A 21,190-nucleotide genomic window follows, 5' to 3' on the forward strand; every position below is an offset into this window, starting at 1 on the left:
GATTTCAATTACATGGCTGAGTGGTGCCTTTCTAGCCCAACAAAAGGCAGATCCGGCTGGTTGGGATGGAAACGGAGTCGGGGTGAGACGGAGCTGGAGTGAGATGTCCAACAACACATTCACAGATCCCACTAACACACACACACACACACACACACACACACACACACACACACACACACACACACACACACACACACACACACACACACACACACACACACACACACACACACACACACAGGTGGGAAGAAGGCTGGCCTGGGCTCTTCTTTCTCACAGAAAGAAGATCCGAGTCAGTAGAAGCGTGGAGGTCGAACACTGATGGTAAGAAACAGACTTTTAATGCTCCATTGTGCTATTTTCTTTCTTTTATGTCCACTGTATGACTGTAAAGTCTGCAGGAACATTTCAGTCAGTTGAGCACCTTTTGTACTCTTTTAGTAATCACTGTTTTTATGAGGGAGCTGCACAGTTGGCACTGTTGTCCTACAGCTAGAAGATCCCCGGTTCTAAATCAGCTAGGATAGGCTCCAGCCTCCTAATGAGGATTAAGCAGTGTATAGATAATGTATAGATGAAGGACATATAGCAGAATGACGGTTTGGTGCTGTAACAGTGTAGCTGTAGACTGGGAAGCAACTGTCAGTGTGTGATGTGAATAAAGAAGAGGTTCAGGCCGGCTGCTATGGCAAGGAGGATGTTTATGCTGCTACCAGGGAACTGTACTGAGCTCGAAGAAACACAGTGCGGCAGGAGAGAAGTTGCTTTCCTTAAACTTTCAATTCAAACTTCTAGAATTCCCTCAAATTTTAAAAGGTAAGCCTTCTTTCTATAAAGCCACATATTTGTTTCAGAGGAGGGGCTAGTGCAAGTTGTCTTCTAGAGACTCCTAGGAACTTTTTTTAAAAAGCAACTGGATTTCTCTTTTCGGTTTTTGAAGATGTTTCACTTCTTATATAAGAGGCTTCTTCAGTTCTCTCTTAGATGAGAGGTGTAACGTCGTCAAGTACCGTCTTCAAGTACCTAAAAGACGAATTCAGTTGGTTTTTATTGAACTACAAAAACTATCAAAATCAGAATCAGCTTTAATGGCCAAGTACGTACGCAACGTACAAGAAATTTTGTTTCGGCTGTTGGTGCCACTCTAGGAATCAGGAAAAGAGAATAATAACCATAGAAAATTTAATAATATACACACTCTTGTTCAAAAGTTTGAAGTCACCCAGACAATTTCATGTTTTCCATGTAAACTCACACTTTTATTCATGTGCTAACATAATTCTACAAGGGTTTTCTAATCATCATTTAGCCTTTCAGCACCATTAGCTAACACAATAGCATTAGAACACAGGAACGATGGTTGCTGGAAATGTTTCTCTGTACCCCATGTAGACATTACATTAAAAATAATCCGTTTCCAGCTAGAATAGTCATTTACCACATTAACAACGACTAGACTGCATTTCTGATTAATTTAATGATATCTTCATTGGAAAAAAGCTGCTCTTCCTTCAAAAATAAGATTATAGAGTTGAAAAAATGCCTTCCATATTTCCATTTTTGAAATAAAATTCAGCTGCTTTTCATGATTTCTTCTAATAATTTCACTCTCAGTGGACTTTCCATGAGGTCAAATACTGAAAAGACTAAACTATGTAGCATTTACTCTTCAGATACTTAAATATTGTTTGTATTAACTGCTTGCAGCTCATATACTGTGATATTTTCAGTTTAACACCATGTCAGCGGTGACCAGTCAGCCTCTTCCCCTCGGTCAACTTGAGCGGGAGAAGCACATCCAGATGATCTTCAGAGCGTTTCACAACCGCTGTGCTCCCTCCTGTGAGTGCCACCATAAGCCTAATGACTGGGAATCTGAAGAGCAGCTGTCAGGCCTGACTCCTGAGAGGAAGATGGAGAATGGCTACATGCAGCCACCAGGAAAACTGAGGAGTCCAGGGGTGGAGGAACAGAAGGCTGAAGGGGCAACGGGTTCACATTTTATGTCTGTACTGGAAACACTCAGTCAGATTCATATCACTGCCAGACCAGAGCTGCAAGGTGACAATAGGAGGGATTACTGTTGCACATTTGTGGTTCTGTGTGTAAAAGGGGACACCTACATTGTACAGATTTGTCTGCTCTGCTTCCTGACTGCAGGTCCACAGTGTGTTTCTAGGAGGGTCTACAGCATCGCCTCAGGAGGCAGCAGGTCACAGCTGTTTGTGGCTGTGGAAGGTAATGTTGTTGTTCCTCATGTCTGCATCTTGTAAAGAAAGAGTGAATGATGATGTTCTCATGAGTTTGCTGATGTGAGCTGATCTGTGTTCTGTCAGAGAGTTCTTGTGTTTGCCTCCAGTGCTGTGGTCCAGCTCGGGCCTGTTCCTTAAAGGGCTTTGACTGTCACGGCCGCCAGGTCTTTTATTTTGAAAGGCCCTTCAGGGTGGACGCATGCTGCTTTGGTTGCTGCCTGATGGAGATGAGAGCTTACTCACCCCATAAACATCTCATTGGCACTGTTTGCCAGAGGTAAGCAAGTCTGAATATGTCCATGCGGTTACTAAGATGCTGACTTTTTCAGAAGAGAGATCTCTTTCTATATGGTTTTTGTCTGTGCTTCTCTCAGGGGTCTAACGTTGGCTGGTCCGCTTTTGTACGTTGCACCAATCATTATTTAACAACATTTGAATAAAAAGAATTGTGGGTTGTTTGCAAAAATTACCAGGCTGCTGTACTTCAAATCTGATGAAACCACACTAACACAAAGCTCCGTGTGTTACTTAGTCATGAATATTTATGCTATAGAGATATACTTAAAACAAAATCCAAAAATTAAAATACATTTTAGGACTCTGTTGAATGCAGTACAACATGTACCATTAAAATGTCTTCAGAAAAATACTATTGTACTAATATAACATATTTGATGCACGATTGAGTTGCCATAAATTACAAATTTCTACATCTTTTCTCTCTCACATACACAACAGTGGCATGTAGGCAGTTGGAGTTGCATTAAATTTTGCATGAAAGTTTTGACAATGCTTCATTACACTGGATCATGTGTGTGAAGCGTTTTCCTCTTGCAGAAATCATTCATGTAGAAGCTGTTGAGCTGATTAAGCGGAGCAACACAGTAACACTAAAATACAATTTTTCATGTTATTTTTAAATTTAGGTTGTCAGAATATTGCACTGGTTTACATTCTCAGACTGACCAATTCGTCACGTAAGCCTTTTTCCGTATCACTCCCAGCCTCTGGCCACCCTAGATGCCCAAACTAGTCTGTAAATAGCAGTGAGGGCCTTTGCTGTTCTATGCAGCCAGGGTCTAGTCTAAACCTGGGAGAGTTAATGCACAAAACAGCTGTCTGCACAGAGACACACCGACAAAGTAGCACTGGGCTCGGAGGGCAGGAATGCAACATCCTTCCTAATGGGAGGAATGGCAGCACCCGGTGCTCTGCAGTCAAACCAAAATACTTCCTTCTTCAACTGGCCTAAATCTGTCTCCAGGGTTAGTCGGGCTGCCTTTGTGTGTCGAATTTAGAGTTTTCCAGAAGCAGCACTCAATGAAGTTGTGTCCAATTAGGACTGGTCTGGCAAAGGTTTCGGTGACCAGAGATCGACTTGGTATAAATATTCTCTCAGTTGTGCTAGAATAAAGCATGCCCCAATTTGAACTCCTCTGACACCGAGCAAACAATGGTTTTGGTGCTGCAGAATCATGACAGCTGAAAATGTGGTCAACCAAGCATCAAGACTGAGCTTTGCCTCTGTGTGAAGTGCAGGCCAGTGTATCTGCCAGGTTGCTTATTGCACGGTTATGTAAGGAAGTGTGTTAAGTTGCTGTGTGTTGGCTGAGTGTGTTCTCAGGTGGAGCATGTTCACCCCTCTCCTGGAAGTCTGCGATTCAGAAGGAGCATCAACACTCAGAATCCAGGGCTCCTGCTGCCCGAGCCGGTGCTTCTCCAGCCAGCAGTTCCAAGTATTAATATTTATAACCCATTATCAAAGCATGCATGTAAAGATGTGTTCATTTGCAGCAGCGTTCTCACATGACTCTAAACTGTACTGCAGATTGTCTCCAACATTGGTGAGAAAATAGGCACAATATGGAAGAAATGGCCTGGCTTCAATGATGAGCGTAACATGGACCACGAATATTTTGGGTTGGAGGGTGAGTTCAACCTCAAGAACTGTTATTTCCAAATTCTTGTGAAGTAGCTCGTAAAAAATAATCCATCTTGTCTTAATTTGTACATCAAAGAAGCTGAAGAAAGACACTATCAAGATCACAAGGCACTTCATGTACCCAAACTATGCAAGACTTTCTCACGACACTGACAAGGATCTCTACAGAAAGATTCTTTTGGATTTCACGGATGTGTCGATCTTTTTCTTTAGATTTTCATGTCATCTCTCTTTCCAAATACAGTAACTCTTGCTAAACCAAATCTTGATTGCCTCACTAGTATCAAACCACTCTTGTTTCTTCAACATTCTCTTTATCTCAAGAGACATTTTAACTTGAATAGAAAGCAAAAGACGGATCGAGCTACTGATATTGACAACAGCTGTTTTGCAGCAATTGGTGCAAAGGAAGATAATCGACAAGTCTTAGTGTTTACTATGGACATCCACTTGGATGCCACTGTTGCAGCGTAGTTCTTAAATTTTAAGCAATGCCAGTCTTTAGGAGAACATAAAGGACTTTATATTTAGTAATCTGAAATCTCTAATCTTTCCATTTGTGGATCCATTTCCATCTTCCAGTGCCACCCAGTATGGAACCACACACCAAACTCCTGCTTCTGGCAGCCACCTTCTTACTGGTAAGCATGAGTTTCTCTGTCCTTTAGGATGAAATGTTGTTGTGGAACACTGAAAATAGTGGTAGAATTTATACATTAGATTAGAACATTTGAACTTTTTTACAGTTGCTGCTTTAATCACAACTAATTTAAAGTATCTGTATAGTTTAATGCATATAACCCTATGTCATAATGCATTCAATTTTGCTACTCGTTTTCAAATGCCAACTGAAAACTATTGATTTGGCCTTTTCTTTTTTAGCGGTTTAGAGGCAATTTTACTTTTATCTGAGTGTAGGGTACCAATAATACAATAACTTAATACACATTTGTAATTTTGATTGCCCAATTTGAAGATTGTCTCACACTTTGGCCCCAGTGTTTTGTTGTGTTCAAATATGATGTATAAATAGGCTGACATGACTTGACTTTGAAACATTTTAGTAAAGTACAATAATTAATGTTGAATTATTCCTCTGCAGAATCACATGTTCTTTGAGATGAGCTGAGTGATGGTGGCAGAGTGTTAGTGGACTACAACTACTGAGACACACCAGCGAAACAAGATACTGCAACACATACACCAAGTCTGCTGTGGTTTTGAGGGCCCCCTCTGGTGAAAAAATAAGTATCAAAAACATACCAAACCTAAGAAAACAACCCCACCAACCTGCAGTGTGAGACTTTGAATAGTTTTCTTCTTAACAATTGCTTTCCAGTTTTTAATATTTATGTGTATATATGTGTAATTACTCCTGCATTTCAACTTGCGACTGTGTAGCACAGAGTAGCTTTAGAACTATAGGTGTACTGTCAAACTGTAGGTGTGCTGGTGTGCTTGTGCTGCAGCGAATGGAGAAGCTGTGGGTGGATGGTGAGAGATGGTGACTTAATGGATCTGTACATTCTGGAAGCAGTAATGTAGGGTTATATAAAACCCATCTTATGTCAGGAAACGATTATATTTACATGAGGAAAAAAATATGTACATACATACATACATACATATATATATATATATAACTTTGATATATGGAGATGAGTTTTTAGAGGTTTAATGAGCGACCAGTAAAGGAATTTACCATAACAAAAAAGGCAGTTGTATCCTTAACACACTCCAAGACTTCTGCTCAGTTCCAGCATCCACTTCTAAAAGAACATGACAATGAATCACCTTTAGCAGCAGATGCATATTTAACATTTATTGCTATAATCCATCAGGTGTACATCCAACAGTGTTTCTTCACTTTTGACACACACACCTGCACCCATCACAACGCCACCACATATGGGCAGTATTACAGTTTTTCAACAAACTATAGGCGCTTTTCTCAACACGGGTCCAAAAAAATGCTCCCCAAGATAAAAACTGTAACAGGCCCTGCCCTTGGGCCCAGTTTCTTTTCTTTTACTACAAAATGGAAAAGGAGTGAAGGTCAGTGTTTCAGGAGTCCTATACACCTTTTGCTGAGGACGTTAAAGCAAAGCCCTTCCCTTGGATTCGTAGAAGGCGGGGGGAAAGACAGAACTGACAGAAGGGAAACCTGGTTCGGGTTGGGCTTGAGGCCAGGCACAGTGATTTAGGCAGCTTGGCAGTTCATTCGAAAGATGCCAGTTATACAACCTTCTGCCCAACACAGGATGGTCCTCATCCTTTGGGATTCAACTTCCATGTCAAAGATGGAGAATCGTCGCTGATTCAATTAAGCGATCTTTGAAGCGGATTGTATTTACAAATATATCATACACAATAATAGTATCCATTCTAGTTCAAAATGACCAGAGGACTTGTAGTTAAAATACAGCACTGTAATAAAATAACATCTACCTGCAACCCTGTTTGAGTCCCAATAAAACATATTAACACGAACTTTCAACAGCAGGTGTGATGTCATGGTAAGCAATAAAATCATATCTCGTGTTAGATTGGTTTTGTTGTATTTTGTCAAGTACACTTTGTCAACAGCTAATGACCAGATCAGCAGACACCAGTCGCATAGCCTCCCTCTGCTGGCAAGTTAACGGATGGTAAAACTTGCATTAAAAAAGACAAAAGTAAAAAAACGGGAGGCTTCACTCTTTCCTGGTTGATTAAAAATATTTCTCTTCGGCTTGGTTCTGTATTCCGTTGAAAGGCTTTTCTGTTCACTTCCAATTTGACACGAAGAAGGAATGGTCTTCTGGCCTCTGTTCCTGACTTCAGCTCTGTCTTCATATTACACAGTGCCAACCCACGCAGAGGTATCCTTCCACGGACTCGTCATCCTTCAACACATCTCATATACACACACCTGCACAACACACACAGCTTTTAGATTTTTTCCCCCCACATCTCGGCGTTGATTTTACAAAAAAATATACACAACATGCTATGGTACAATTAAATATCTGATGTATGGGTAGTAAAAATACAGACATTTATTACTTTGTCTATGGTTTCCTGCTGATTATATTAAATCTGCGATGAGGCTTAAGGACTCTGGCAGTAAGCAGTGCACACACGGTTTGACCTGAAATACTGTTCTGCTCATGGTAACTACTTGGGTAACTTTGCCTCTTCTGTTTTTTTTTTTGTTTTTTTTTACATTATCCAGGTTTTTTATGTGTGTGTCTTTATTTTCTTACACGGCTATGTTGTAAATGAAACCTTCATACCTTAAAGTACTCCCAAGTTTAAATGAAGGCAAAATTTTAAAAAAACCAAACCAACAGCTCTTACTCTTTGCTGAGTATCTTCTGTGTGAAGGGCTAACGTCCGCCACTAGCATTCACCAGACCATGGAAGTCTTCCCAGGCTCTGCGAACAGAGGACGCAGCACATCATCATTCACAATAAAAACTATATTCAAGTGCACAGTCAGACCTACATCCATTTACTGCAAAGTAACAATAAACATGATGGAGTTTTACTACATTTTGTTAATATAAGCCAACAAATATCAATTAAAATACAAAAAAACATGACTTTTTGTCTGTTTTTAATAGCTGTGAAACAAGCATTCAATTAGCAAATCATGACTCCAAAAGAAAAACGATAGCAGCAGTAGGAATAGTAATCGCAGTAAGTAGTCCAAAGGAGTACTATGACAATAATCTTAGTTCTTAACTTAAAAAAATACTGAGATAGCATCTTAAAATTGCAGGTTTTATCCCAAAAAGCAGTCCAAAACCCAAACATATCACATTTACAGCAAATCTATAAAACAGAGAAGGTGAAACAACCAAACAGTATTTTCAAAAATCTAATTTATCAAAACCACATCTGATTAGCTTTACATGCATGAAATGTGCATTAAATGTTTAAAAAAACATTTAATGCACAATGCAACAATGAAACATCACATTACATTCAATTTGTCTGTGAGCATGCAGATTTATGCAAGTGTGAAAAAGAGAGAAAAGGTGAAGAGAAAAATAATAAAACAAAGAGACATACATACTTAATGCTGTCTGTGTGTGTCTTGTACTCCATGATGGTGTTGGGAGGCAGGTTGAGGACTCTGCGTAGGGTGTCTCTGATGCGGGCGGTGGTCGCCTGGTCACTTGCTGTTTTGTTCCAGATGGAGATTATGTCCTCCTGAGCAAAGACATAAAGAAAAAGAATGTCTGAGTGTGATGAAATAAAGCAGATTATGACTTTATGAGACAGTTGTGTGTCTGTTTTACCTGGAAACGTACTGATACCACAGCCCCACAGATCTCCTCTCCTACCATGAACTGTTCACCCAGCATGGCCAGGATCAGGTTCTCCCAGCATCGAGACGCCAGGCCTTTCCTCAGACGAATGATCCACTTTCCACCCATCTTATTGGCATCATCCTAAAAACATGCAGGTTTTTTTTAGTTATGGAGCACAATACATTAAATGTACAATAGTGTCAACATGATACTGTCTATATACAGTATGTTAGAGCTGCTTTTAAAATTGAAATTCATGGGGTCTTTGATAAACTTTCCAGAAAAGTGTTTCACAAACTAGTGAGTAAGCTTAACTTTCAGGCACCATCTGCTCAACTGTGACACATACTTCCCTACATATGCTGCACACAGTGCTGAGTATTGCAAAATATGGTGTTGTAGTTTAACAAACTGTGTGATGACACCATTTCTAAATTACCCCAAGCATCTTTTTCTGTAGTATGTTCTGCAAAAGAAAATTCTGACATATGTTGTTTGATATACAAATACTGATATATCAGTGAGAGACCAACATTAATGGATAATAGCAGCCACTCAATTCACCAGTTAGGCTCTAATATGCAACAAAACATGCATTATTTTAGCGCACACATAGGATGAGAAAATGCAAGATGTCAGTAAATATACTCACCTCCCACATGGGTTTAATGCCTTCTTTGAAGAGGTGGAAATCACTATGACCCGTCAGGTCACCAGGTCGGATCATGTGACTATAAAAACGCCAAAACTGCTCCACCTTGGGAAGGAGAAAATGTTTACATTGACAGCTGTTACAGAATGAGTCAGCAAAGCTTGTATGTAGAGACTGTGTCTGGCTGAGGTGATAAACAAAAGCAGAAGGGTGTCCCCTCCCTATTTATGCCCTTTAAAGAGATTATGAGTAGTGACAGACCGAAGCGAAGCTGCCAATCTGTTTGATGTTCTGTTCGTAGCTCTGAGTGCTGGCCGGCCTCCCCGGGGTGCGTCTCGAGTACCAAAAGGTATAGTTGTACTGAAGAGGATGCTCTCCTGCCCCTGGAACCACCATCTGCCAAGGACAAGGAAGTCACTTAGTCATGTTATTAACGTACAAGCCGCAAATACATGTGTGACAGTCTTTAACAGTCCTCACTTTTTTCTTTGAAGTGTTCTGTTCTTTGTCTTCGTCTTCTGTTTTTTCCTTCTCACTGTCTTTCGGTGAGCCTTGGTCCTGGTCGTGATCTCCACTGTCATCATCTTTCAGACTGGGTTTAATGGAAACACAGGAGCCAATTTTTTTTTAAAAGAAAAAAAAAATCATGCATTTGCTAGTTTAAATATAGGGGGTCATACACTCTTTGACAGTTAATTAAAAGGGCTGCAATAGATTCTGCTTCCAATAAAGTACATTTTTATAGACGTCTTTAATCAACACTATGGTCAGTGGAAGCTGTCATTTGTGCTGCTGTGTTACAACGACTAGTATTTCTAATATTTAGTGTGGCGTCATTGAAATAAATAGGGCTATCATGACACAACAAAACAGAACATTAACTGTAATCCTGGTAAAGGGAGGATTTATAGCTCGGCTGCTGTACCGTGCTGCTTCAGTGTGAGGTGGGTGAACCTGATAAACTGGCAATTCAGAGTACTTTCCCCCTGTGGCCTGCAAGATGTACACCTATATTAAACCACATGCACAAAACTCCACTTAAACTATCTCCAGTATCGATAGCAGCTGTCTGTCCGTCAGTCACGGTGTCAGTTTATATCCGTATCTTTAGGGCCATGGGAGTCGAGTTTAAGCCGAGAATGCACGTACATTCCCCGGCCTCAGAACAATTACCACGCCGAGGCTTCGCGGCCTACCCGCCTTCCGCAAGGCTAAGCTACAGCTAACAACACACCTCATTCCGCAATGTAAACCACTATTTTCTCTTCGTTAGCGCTTCCTTTGGTTTTACATGCACCCGTGTGTGTGGACGTCGCTTTCTTGGTAGTTTAAAAGCGCACACGGTGCATGCAGGACCATGCAATAGAGCTGACACACCTCTCTCTTTTACACGCAAAGCAGCTTTCGTTAACGTTATGCTCCCCGGTGAATTTGCAGACCCCACGGAGAGCCCACTCCACTGCGCATATTCCACGGAAACTTTTGGGTTACTCACGCGTCAAATTTGTTGTTCATTATTTTCTAGGTGGGAGCCTTTCGGAGTCCGACCACAGCCTCCTGAATTCCGCAGGAACGGCGACGCGCACAGTACAGCCACGTGGGCGCGCATGCTGTGTGTTTGGTGGTGAGCGTGGAGAGGTCAGAGGTTACACACAGCTTTAATCCAATGCATTCATTTAACACTCGTAAATATGCATGAGCCCCAAAATATACACACATGAAGCTCATATTAAAATATGAAGCACCAAGTTGTGTTTGAACATTTTATTCATCAAATCTCATCATTTCCAGTCATAATAAATACACAACAGTACCATTCTGATCAGTTAATTATAGCTTTTCTAAAAGTCTGTTCTCTGTGGCTCCAGTGGAATAATCAGAAACCCTCAGCACACAGACACACATCACCACACATGCAGCCTCGACACAAAGAGGACCGGCGGCTTCTTCATACAAACCGTCTTCCTCTGATGTGCCGCATCCCTCGTTTCATCCCTTCCGTCCCTCCGCTTGTCATCTGTTCTTGCGGCCACTTCAAACGGCAGCTCTGTTCAGGTCCAAGCAGAGCCATGGACCGAGTCTGGGGGTACAGAAAGGGAGCCGGAGGGTGAGGATGGAGTTCGGGAGTGAGCAGACTTCTATTGGTCCGGCCTGACTTTTTTGTTCGTTGGGTAACTGTAGGCAGGTTTGTTAATAAAGACTGTGACAAACCTGGTGTTTGTGTGTAGGAGCAGACAGTGCAGGCTAGATAGGAAGAAGAGTGTCTGGGGGTGAGGGATGGGAGGAAAGCTCTGTGATGGTATGGCACGGTATGGTGTGGTGTGGTTTGGTTGGCTCTGCTGTGGCAGACCATCCCCTCGCCCCTTGCCCCCTAGCCTCTGTGAGGACCTTCATGAGAGGGCCCTTTGTTCCGGGCCGGCAGGCGCACCAGTGAGTGAATGAGTGAGAGCAGTGGCGGCCTTCTTCAGTGGCGGCTGTTTGTTTACACCAACCAGTCCCGTCATACTTCATTAGCAGCCCAACCCACCGACAACCTCTGATGTCCTAATCGCCAATGAGTGTGTAGCTGCCCATCAGCCCAGAGCCTCAGCGGTTCAGGATAAAGGGGTTTCTGGGATTCCCACTAAATCTGCCTGCCTTGTCAGCCACTCATGGTACACGTACATACATGCACACACAAACACACACAGACACACACATGTCCTCTGTGGCGAGGGTAGATGGTAGAGCTGGTTCTTTCATCGTGGGCCAAGAGGCACAGGGAGGTGAGTCAACGTCAGTGGAGCAGCAACAGTCCCAGAGAACTAGCTCCGCATCACAGAGATGTGAGAAACCTGCCGCCCAGAGACAAAGCAACACAGAGGGGTTATTCAGTGCTGCCATCTTCTGACCACAGTCACGAAAGAGAACGTTAAACATGTATATCTAAGCTATGCACATAAAAAATTAGTCTCCCTGAGCTGTCCTTGATACAGGACTTGCTGTTAACTATTTGATTTGTTGAGTCTGGTAGGAAGTAAAACACAGTAGGAGACAAGATGCTGCCTCAACAGTGAAGTTTTTGCTCACAATGTAGGAAAATCCATCCATCCATCCATTCTCTACACACCACTTTATCCTCACTAGGGTCGCGGGGGGTGCTGGAGCCTATCTCAGCTGACTCAGGCGAAGGCAATGTAGGAAAATACAGGTGCAATTATTTTGTAGATTGGTATGACTGTTGGCTTCAAACATTAGTGGGACATTGTCAAGCATATCTGACCTTAAAATGATGAGTTTAAATTGTTTGATTTGTCTTGACAGCTGTGCAAAACTCAAAACACTGGACTGGATATAAAGGGAACAACAAATCCTCACATTTGAGAAGCTGTGACTATATAAAGATGCATTTTTTTTTTGCTTGAATTCTGATCTCTACACAAGATCAACTGTTCAAATCAGTTTCTACAAACCAATCAATAAAGTGATTATGACAATGCTACATAATGCAACATGTACCCAAACTAACCCACCTCCTGGATGGCTTTCCCGAGCCTTTCCTGGCTTTTCACCACTTTCCTAAAAGAGACACAGATCCGCCATCATTCCTGACAGTAACACAACTCCTAGAACTGAAATGATTGCAATTACGTGTGAAATAACAGTTTGATGAATTGCAACATTAGCAGACCTCAGAGAAAGAGAGCTAACCTGTGTATTCTGCGAGCCAGACTGAGGGTGAAGTTTGCTGAGCAGTCGGGCTGATAGGTGGACGGCACTATGGTGTAAGGTCCAGCAGGAAGAGAGCAGGACAGACTGACGTCCTGCGTGTAACAGTGAGGGATGCAACTGGCCACCGGATCCTCATCTCTCGGTATCGTCTGCTCAGGATGCCCTTCTGGTACCTGGGTGCATTTGTTAAAATAAGATACTTAAAATCAAGATGGCAGCTTTGACTCATCCTCCATTAAGTGTGTGGAGAACAGCACAATACGGAAGTTCAGTGTTTTACAGAAGTTGTGGTGCTTACACAATCAGGAGAATATCAGTGCTTATTAATAAACTGACATTTTTCATAGACAAACCCTAATTTGCTTCTAATGTTTTGGAGCTATTTGACCTTGCCTTCATTCTTGTAGTTGGTGCATTGTTTTTGATATGATCTGTTTATTTGCAGTAGTGTCTATGGCAGGGCTAGATGAACTGCAGCATTTACACTTAATAATGCGGTCTTCTCGTGAAATGTGGAGCCAACTACATGTGACACGTGCGGCGACAAATACCGATCGAGCATCATCGTCCGGGGGGGAAGAATATTCAGATCTCAAAATAAATATTCGGATACCACTGTCACGGCCAAATATTCGAATATTTGGATATTCGGGTCCAGCCCTAGTAATGTGCACCACATAAACTGACTGATGCTTGATTTCTTGCTGTCACAGATGCCAGTCGACACTGTGTGGTATGAAAACCATCTTCACAAACATGAAAACAGCCTGAAAATAAATCCTCACAGTAATAATGAAGCTGAATTCAAGCTTGACAATGTTTCTGTTCTGTTGTGTCTGCTTGAATGCAAGTTATTTAACACCAAGGCTGCTTCGGTCCACTTAGTTACAGATGGAAATCTAAGTACTGCAAATTGTCTCTATTTAGCTTCAAGCTACCTCAAGCACCTTAAAGTGTAAAATTGCCAAAATAACAGTAGATGTTTCAAAGATCTAATTACAAACAGAGCAAACTGTCCATCAGGATGACTGATGTCCAAAAACTTTTAGCAAACACTGACATTTTCCCTGATTGTTTGACTGACCTTATAAATGTGAAAGCCGATAGGGTGCAGGTCAGTGTCGGGGCGGCTCTGCTGCAGGGTAATCCTGACATTAACTCCTGATGTCACTGCTGGGTTATCACACACTGTAAAAGGGAAGCAGGGGTTCTGCCAGTGCGACAGAAAGTTCCTGCTTCCTCCGGCCGTGCTTCCCTCCACCCACGAGCCCTGGAAGTAACTGGTCTCCCACTCACCATCTGTGGTCAACGGCAGTGAGGGTGCTGGGCTTTTCAGGGCACTGAGGATGACATTCACTCTGTTGTGTCATGAACAATACTATCACAAATATATTTTTTTAATTGAAGAGAAAGAAGCGGTGGGAAAATCCATGCTCAGTTAAAAACGTGAGATTTAACATCTGGGAGTGAATGCATTTAAAGCTGCTGTCCGGAGTTTCCGTTTGTTTTCAATTTATGTATCATGTATCATTTTTTAACAAAGCTTAAATGTGTTAGTCTAGTTCGATACTATAATATAAAGTTAGTATAACGCGATATGAAAATTTATTCCTGAGCTCCGCCTTCCTCTCATAGACCCTCATGTTATTCCAAAAAGCGCCGGTTGCTGCCGACCAATCAAGTTCGAGCTTCAGCTTTGTCATGCTGTCAATCAACGGTTACGCGCACAGCAAGCAAGCCCATGCAGAGGTGGGCGAGCTACGCACTACGCAACCACGCACACATTTGTTTTGCTTGTGGAGGAGAGAGCATCAGGGATCAGCAACTTCCAGAAAAGTTACCAATCCCACGGCTTGTCAGGCCAAGAGACTGCAGGACGTTTTTTGGCTTGGGGTGCTCGCGTCGCTCCCCGACCACGGCCTCCATAGCCCGCCTGCGGGCTTCGTTTAGATGCTGTGGTCGGGGTGCTCGCTTCGCTCCCCGACCACGGCCTCCATAGCCCGCCTGACGGCTTCGTTTAGATACCCGACCTCTGGAGGAAGATGTTGGGGCGTCTGGGACATACTCTTCGTCAGAGGAGTCATGCAATTCTGAACTCTAGATAGAAATAAATAAACAATCTAACACATATACATGTGTAAATGCACTAAGTTTGATAAACAACGTCATCGAGAGGGATACACGAGTGTAATCACATATTGAAACTTTACTCGTTCGTCCTAGCAGATTCATGTTATTTTGGTATTAGGACAAGTTAGACTCAATACAGAATTCTAACGTAATTCCTTTATTATTTACTAAATGTACTAAATGCAGAAGAGGGGAAAACAGCAAAACAGGCCATATGCTGCAGCACTCCGGGCACTTCTCTCATGTACTGCGCGCGTGCACAAATAAAGGGGCGAAATCAGAGGGAGGGAGGGTGGAACCAACAGCGTTTTGGGAGACGCTGCGATTCAAACTCCGGACAGCAGCTTTAATGTATTTGTTAATTGCTGTTGTGATCATTTGTGTATGATGTATCAATTCAAAGGCACAAATGAGTAATTTGAGCAGACATAGTCTTATTCCAATGATTTTTCAAGGACTATGTAGGGGAAAGCATTTATACACGTCTTTAAAAGTACAAATTCTACCATAAATTAGGAAACACAGTTTCAATCTAAAGCATGTTTTCAGTCATTTTAGCAGTGGTAACATGGACTTGCTGACTCTCTCTTCTCCTTACCTAAGGGATGTGGACGAGGAGGAAAAGACCCTGATGAGAAAGCGGGCCTCGGCTCCTGGCTGGTAGGTGCTGGGGATCAGAAGGTAGTATCCGGGATCCAGATGCTTGCAGAGAAGCACCTCTCTCTCATAGGCATGGCAGTGAGATGAAGCACAAGGAGGTTTGTTCAACATCCGGCTCAGATTAAAACGCTTCTTTTCCACCTGGTGAGAATTCCGTGTCAGTAACAAGCTGCAAAGCCTCACAGACACACACCGGCACTTGTTTTACATAAATAACAGCACAAACCTTCCACATGTGTAGAGCGATAGCCTGGTAGTGCTGGTGCTTTGTGTTCTTGCTGTCCTCCAGTGGTGTTTGTGCATATGTCTCTGTGTTTCTCCATTTTCGATGCTGCAGCAGGGATACCAGTACCTCTCCTCTCTCACACACTTTGAGCCAAAACTTTGGGTTGCTGCTGTAGCTGCTGCTGTTTCGGCTCCCACCAGCAGAGTGTCCTTTGATCCACCGACCAGCCAGCTGATGATTGTGCGTGAGCAGGTTTCCTGTCAGAGGAGAAGAGTCCTCAGGGTAAAAATAGGGTCAAAGTCAGAGCCTGAAAGTAGAAAACCCTCTTTTCTAGAATAAGGGACTTACCAGTGTGAATGCTTTTTAAATGTCCTTCTTCGCTGATGGGATATCCCACTGTGACATCATCAAAGTGGGACATAAATTCGGCCTCATCCAACCAAAATTCGCCCTCCGCAACTCTGGCTTGTAGCTCTGCAGCAAAATCAGGGTCAACAGAAGTCCAACCTTCGCCACTGCACAGAGAGAAATATCAAGTGAATCTGACTGTCTGGACTTCTCCGTGATTAGAAACTTGTTGACAATACAGGTATACAGCTGTGATCGTCTGTACAAATTCACAATAAACGAAGCCCACTGAAGTGTGCTTGATGATACTAGACTTGATGCACATGGTCATCAATGTAGGAAGCTTTGATATTTGCCAATACAAATCTCACTCAGAGCAATTTTGACACGAATAACACTGTCAATGTGCTGGTTCCTTGACACATTTAACTTTTTAAACCAATTCAGCAACAAATTTAACAATCTGGGTGAATCTTGATTTTTCTTCTCTGTGTGGAGTCAGTGAATTTCTCAATGAATATACTCTCACATAGCTGTGGCTTTTTGTACTGACCAAGTCCAGGGAGTGGTTAAAGAAGCCACACAGGAAAGGTAACAGTCACCATTGTTTATGTGGGAAATCGCTTCTCCTGTGTTTTAATTAATTAGCTTGACTATTTAAAATACACTGTTTTTCTTAAAATGCACAGAGTCTGCATGAGTGAAATCCTTAAAGTGCCTGGAACAATGAATGCTACTTTGGTAGTTTAATAAACCAGCCTTTATAAAATGTTTTTAAAATTAGAGATCAGATTTAGATGCATACTGATAAGATAACAACAACTTCAAACAGCTAATGACAGAGCTAGTTAGAGTCAGTTAGGTTTAGCGTGACTTGATGTTACAGTTGTAAACTCTGCTACACCCCCTGTCGAAAGTTTTGAGACACTTTCTCATCCAAATAAATTAGAACCCGTCTCAAAACTTTCGACAGGAGGTGTATTCCACAAGTCTGAACGGTCAGCATAACTCTTTCTAAATTACACACTTCTACAACAGATACAACTTCCTCATAACACACCAATCTACCTCCACATCCAGGCCCCTCCCCAGCAGCATCTTCCCCAGGGGTTTCTGATTCTGAGAAGCCGCACTTCACCCCCTGACACCTTCTTCACATCCAACCACTCTATGACGGTCATAGCGTGGTACTGATCAAGCTCGCTGACTCCTAGAACAGGCAAGAAGCTCAACAGGTGATGTGGTACAGAATCCCTGTTTGCTTTTATCTACAGAGGGACAGTTTTCTGACCTCCAGGGGTGCTGTGAGTGGAGCAGCTGAGTGCACAGTCGTCCTTCACGGCATACAGAAGGTTCAGGTCCAGCCTTCTCCTCCTGACCTGGTCGCTGTCCTGCTCTGTTTGCTGGTCTTCCTCTGAACCGGACTCTCCCAGGCTCCAGTGCTCAGCGAGGCCACCAGTCAAATCTACCAGGGCCTCAGACACCTGCCCTGCCCACAGCTGCTCATATGAACCGTGAAGCCTTGAGAGGACAAAAGGGACGGGAAGAGGAAATTTCAGCACCACAAGGTTACTATGTCAATGTTTATGTACAGTAGGTCCACGAGAAAGATAAGACATGGAATTTCCACATACTTGGCATAGGCCTTCTCCAACAGCGCTACCCAGAAGGCAGTGGGGGAGTGGCAGCGTGAGAAGCAGAGAGCAGAATTAATACAGGGCAAGCGGTCGTCAATAGTCACATCTGTCCAGTGTCCCTGCTGCCAAAAGCGAAACTGAAAGGAGCCCCTGTACCTGCTGTCACCCCACTGAGGCTGGTCTGGAGGAAATACCTACATAAGACAAACAGGATAAGTAAAGCAGTGCAAGAGATAAAAAATAAAAAAAAAACAGTTTGACTAGTTGGTTAGTGTCCTCCAGATTTAGTGCAAAGAGTTTACAAAGAGTACCTTGTTTAAAAGTTGTTTGTTCTTTAGCAGGACCGTGCACGCACAGAGAAACCAGCAGTCTCCCAATAAGCCTTGTTTTGCGTGACCCATGTTGATGTTGCTGGGGAAGAGAACTGGTGACTGGCAGATCTCCTGGAGGTGCGACATGGAAATAAAGTTGGATTAAGACATGTAGACTTGAAAAAGACTAATTGCTGTTGATTTCATAAATACAGTTCACAGGAATTGGAAAAAAAAAAACATATTACTCTATTATTTGCCATTTTATTACACATATCTGTTGGTTGTATCATAAAATTTTTAACCCTTAGGTACTATTTTACAACCAGGTGATGAAGGAAATTTGTCTCCAGCAGATCAACCTGTGACAGGTGATGCGAGTTGATGGGCCATGAACCAAAAAATGAATGGCAGCATATCAACATTTCACGCATGGCTTGAAAAAGCAAACAAAGGAATGTGCTGCAGCATTTCCAATTTCCTCCTGTGACGCGCTCACCTGCGGGCGTCGCCAGCTGATGTCTCCCTGCAGCCTGGCGATGGGTGTGGAGCTATCAGAGAACAGGGACGTGTCCTCGGCCCGGAAGTCCGGGTCCTCGAACAGAGCTGCACCTCCACACTCTGCTCTGGCCTCCTGATCTTTCATGGCTCCTGCTTCTTCCAGCCTGGATTGGGGTCAGTGGGTGAACCTCAGCCAGCTGCGACCATCTTCACTGCATTCATGTACATTAAACACATGCATTACACTTAATGCAAAACATCAGCCACATGACTGATTCATGAAATTCAGGCAGATTTGTGGTATTGTTATTATTAGGAAGCTGCTGCAGCTGCATGCAAAGGTTAATAAATAAGAATATCTGATCAAATATTTTATCTTATGTGACTGATTTACCACATAATGGGACGATATAGTGTTAAACCACATAGATATGATAGTAAAAGTGCATTATAGCTGGGAAACATGCTTTGTGGTTCATGTTTTAGCTAATACCTATTTAGTAACACAACTGCAATAACATTGGTATGCAAAAAAAAAAGCTGTAAGACTTGATTTCCAAATTGAACTGTGACTCTGTGACTCCTTTTTCTGTGCCTGTATCTTACCTGGCTCCTCTTTTAAGCACCTTCCCTCTCGTAGCTGTCATTACTCATGTTAGCACAGCTAGCACAGTTAGCTTCAGCTAGCTTGCACTGCTCACATCATATCCTCGCATCTCCGTGTCGCTTCATCTTATCACGGTTTCACACACAAAACCACAGCGACCCTGAAGCAGCATTTCGTTCTGAGTAACAATTATTTCCAGACCAAACGTTTCATATTGCTGAGAATAGAAACACGGTGAGCCACTTTAGCCTCCAACATCTCTTTGATGGAGTGAATCCTTCCTGTGCTGGAGGCCACCGCCGCCCACTGACGGAGCTCTGAACTACATGTTTGGGACCAGTGGAGGTTTTCACACTGTTTACTCAGCTAAAAGTGCAAATACCACAGTCTTTAAATGCTGCTACAAGTAGAACTTATGCATTAAGCTAAAGGTAAGCTAAAGGTTTTAGCAGAAAGGAGGAATCAAATGGACAGAGACAGAAAATCAACAGACATAGAGAAGCTAAACTTAGTATTTAGCTTTGTCTTTTGGTTATGCTGGCATAGTAGTAGGTTTTACAGTTAAAGTTACAAATATCTGGTGTGCACAGACTAGTACAAGTCCACTTAGCATTTGTGTCTTTTCTTTAAAATAGCCCATCTGCAGTGTATTTGAGGAAATAGTTCACCTGTAGGCCAAAATTCATGCTTCAGCACAAGGTCACAGAAACATATTTAACCTTGTGCTGAAGCATGAATTTTAATGTCCTATTTGAGTGGAAGATCCTGTCTAGTTTTAACTACTTCTGGATACATATGAAATATGCACATATATCATGAGGTTTATCTAATCATATGACCTGTTGATTGTGTTCATCTTTGTATATATATACATTTCTGAGCCTCTGAAGGATATTATAAAATTCTTTTAACAGTATTTCATGTTCCTTTGGGAGTTGGGCTTAGCCAGTCACTATGCTTGTTTGTTATTAATTGTTCTGTGTTTTGTATTAAATTAGGGCTAATGACTTTCATGTGTATGTGTGAATGGGATTGGCTGTGGAGGAACAACCACTCCCTATTTAAGATGGCTTCTCATGGACTTAAAATGTTTGTCTGATGAAGGTCTAGTACCGAAACGTCACTACTACAATAAAGGATATATTGCAAGTTGGACAGTGTGCGGGGGCCTCTTTTTGCAATCCTCATGGTCTGTTTTTCCCTCTTCGCACCTGTTTTTTGATAGATGTGCGAAGTGTTTACCTTTTTCTTAAGTTGAAATAATCATGACAGATATTTCTTTTTTGGCAATATATCAAATTTTATATGTAAGATAAAAAATCATATCTGTGTCTAAGAAATCACTTTCAACAAAGTTACCCATTACAAAAACACCTCTCAAGGAAGTGTGTTAATTCCAGATCACATGACCTGCTCCACATGATGTCATTTCCTCCTGAAGAAAAGACTGGAAGACTCCAAGGATTTCTTAGATATTTAATATAAAATACTGCGAGTCAAGTGTGAATTTGTTGCATAACAGGTTTACTACAAGATCCTTATAAATACATTTCAATTTCAATTTTACTTAATTGTATGTATAATGTTTAGAAGAATCTTTCTCTAAAAATACCATGTGGTGTTTGGTTATAGGCGGCCATGTTGATTTTAGGTCAACTCCGATACCTGCCAACTATGTTATAAAAAGTCCCACAATTATATATTGACCCAGCAGTTTTGTGGTGTTGGGGTTTGAACTCCCGACCTTTGCATTAGAAACCCTCAACCATCGAGCCACCGCCCCCAGTTATGATCTCAGGTTTGAAGAATTCTGTCACCGTGTGATGGAAATTTAATGAACTTCAGCAAATCACGGGACAATAAAATGTGTTTTCATTTTCACAAAGCCACCCACTGTACCCCTATTAGTCAT

At 42.2% G+C, this 21,190-nt stretch overlaps 3 protein-coding genes across 5 annotated transcripts; 1 reads left to right on the forward strand and 2 right to left on the reverse strand.

Annotated features, from left to right (window-relative positions):
• Window positions 1–113: 113 nt before the first annotated feature.
• LOC110956533 (phospholipid scramblase family member 5) lies at window positions 114–6,741 on the forward strand. Of its 2 annotated transcripts, none has more exons than XM_022202088.2 (8): window positions 114–327; window positions 1,734–2,064; window positions 2,164–2,241; window positions 2,340–2,532; window positions 3,880–3,991; window positions 4,084–4,183; window positions 4,780–4,838; window positions 5,300–6,741. In XM_022202088.2, exons 1-8 carry the CDS (start codon window positions 325–327, stop codon window positions 5,324–5,326), a joined length of 903 nt encoding a protein of 300 aa, XP_022057780.2. In that variant the 5' UTR covers window positions 114–324; the 3' UTR covers window positions 5,327–6,741. The 2 variants fall into 2 exon arrangements, with proteins under 2 accessions (XP_022057780.2, XP_022057782.2); XM_022202090.2 differs by lacking the exon at window positions 114–327 and adding an exon at window positions 391–819.
• Window positions 5,993–10,777, reverse strand: eif4e2 (eukaryotic translation initiation factor 4E family member 2). 2 transcript variants are annotated; one of them, XM_022202091.2, is made up of 8 exons: window positions 10,643–10,777; window positions 9,628–9,739; window positions 9,409–9,543; window positions 9,148–9,252; window positions 8,484–8,636; window positions 8,258–8,394; window positions 7,537–7,614; window positions 5,993–7,108 (listed from the first exon to the last, which is right to left on the reverse strand). In XM_022202091.2, exons 1-7 carry the CDS (start codon window positions 10,660–10,662, stop codon window positions 7,566–7,568), a joined length of 711 nt encoding a protein of 236 aa, XP_022057783.1. In that variant the 5' UTR covers window positions 10,663–10,777; the 3' UTR covers window positions 5,993–7,108; window positions 7,537–7,565. The 2 variants fall into 2 exon arrangements, with proteins under 2 accessions (XP_022057783.1, XP_022057784.1); XM_022202092.2 differs by having other exon boundaries at window positions 8,254–8,394.
• A 119-nt stretch (window positions 10,778–10,896) lies between these two features.
• Window positions 10,897–19,588, reverse strand: capn10 (calpain 10). Its single transcript, XM_022202087.2, has 13 exons — window positions 19,278–19,588; window positions 18,670–18,883; window positions 18,171–18,302; window positions 17,857–18,053; window positions 17,514–17,743; window positions 17,291–17,432; window positions 16,223–16,389; window positions 15,875–16,131; window positions 15,587–15,789; window positions 13,943–14,198; window positions 12,838–13,031; window positions 12,660–12,705; window positions 10,897–11,981 (listed from the first exon to the last, which is right to left on the reverse strand). Exons 2-13 carry the CDS (start codon window positions 18,814–18,816, stop codon window positions 11,952–11,954), a joined length of 2,001 nt encoding a protein of 666 aa, XP_022057779.2. The 5' UTR covers window positions 18,817–18,883; window positions 19,278–19,588; the 3' UTR covers window positions 10,897–11,951.
• Between the last annotated feature and the right edge of the window lie 1,602 nt (window positions 19,589–21,190).

This window comes from Acanthochromis polyacanthus, chromosome 9 (assembly GCF_021347895.1).
Source record: "Acanthochromis polyacanthus isolate Apoly-LR-REF ecotype Palm Island chromosome 9, KAUST_Apoly_ChrSc, whole genome shotgun sequence".
NCBI classification, from domain to species: Eukaryota; Metazoa; Chordata; class Actinopteri; family Pomacentridae; genus Acanthochromis; species Acanthochromis polyacanthus.

Coding starts and splice junctions, on each gene's coding strand:
- LOC110956533 (XM_022202088.2), top strand. Junction 2,533..3,879: donor ATTGGCACTGTTTGCCAGAG/GTAAGCAAGTCT, acceptor GTGTGTTCTCAG/GTGGAGCATGTTCACCCCTC. Junction 3,992..4,083: donor TCTCCAGCCAGCAGTTCCAA/GTATTAATATTT, acceptor ACTGTACTGCAG/ATTGTCTCCAACATTGGTGA.
- eif4e2 (XM_022202091.2), bottom strand. CDS start 10,662: ATGAACAACAAATTTGACGC. Junction 9,253..9,408: donor AGATTGGCAGCTTCGCTTCG/GTCTGTCACTAC, acceptor CTCCTTCCCAAG/GTGGAGCAGTTTTGGCGTTT. Junction 7,615..8,257: donor ACACACACAGACAGCATTAA/GTATGTATGTCT, acceptor CTCTGTTCGCAG/AGCCTGGGAAGACTTCCATG.
- capn10 (XM_022202087.2), bottom strand. CDS start 18,816: ATGAAAGATCAGGAGGCCAGAGCAGAGTGTGGAGGTGCAGCTCTGTTC. Junction 17,433..17,513: donor CACTCACAGCACCCCTGGAG/GTCAGAAAACTG, acceptor TGCCTGTTCTAG/GAGTCAGCGAGCTTGATCAG. Junction 14,199..15,586: donor TCCTCGTCCACATCCCTTAG/GTAAGGAGAAGA, acceptor TGTCATCCTCAG/TGCCCTGAAAAGCCCAGCAC.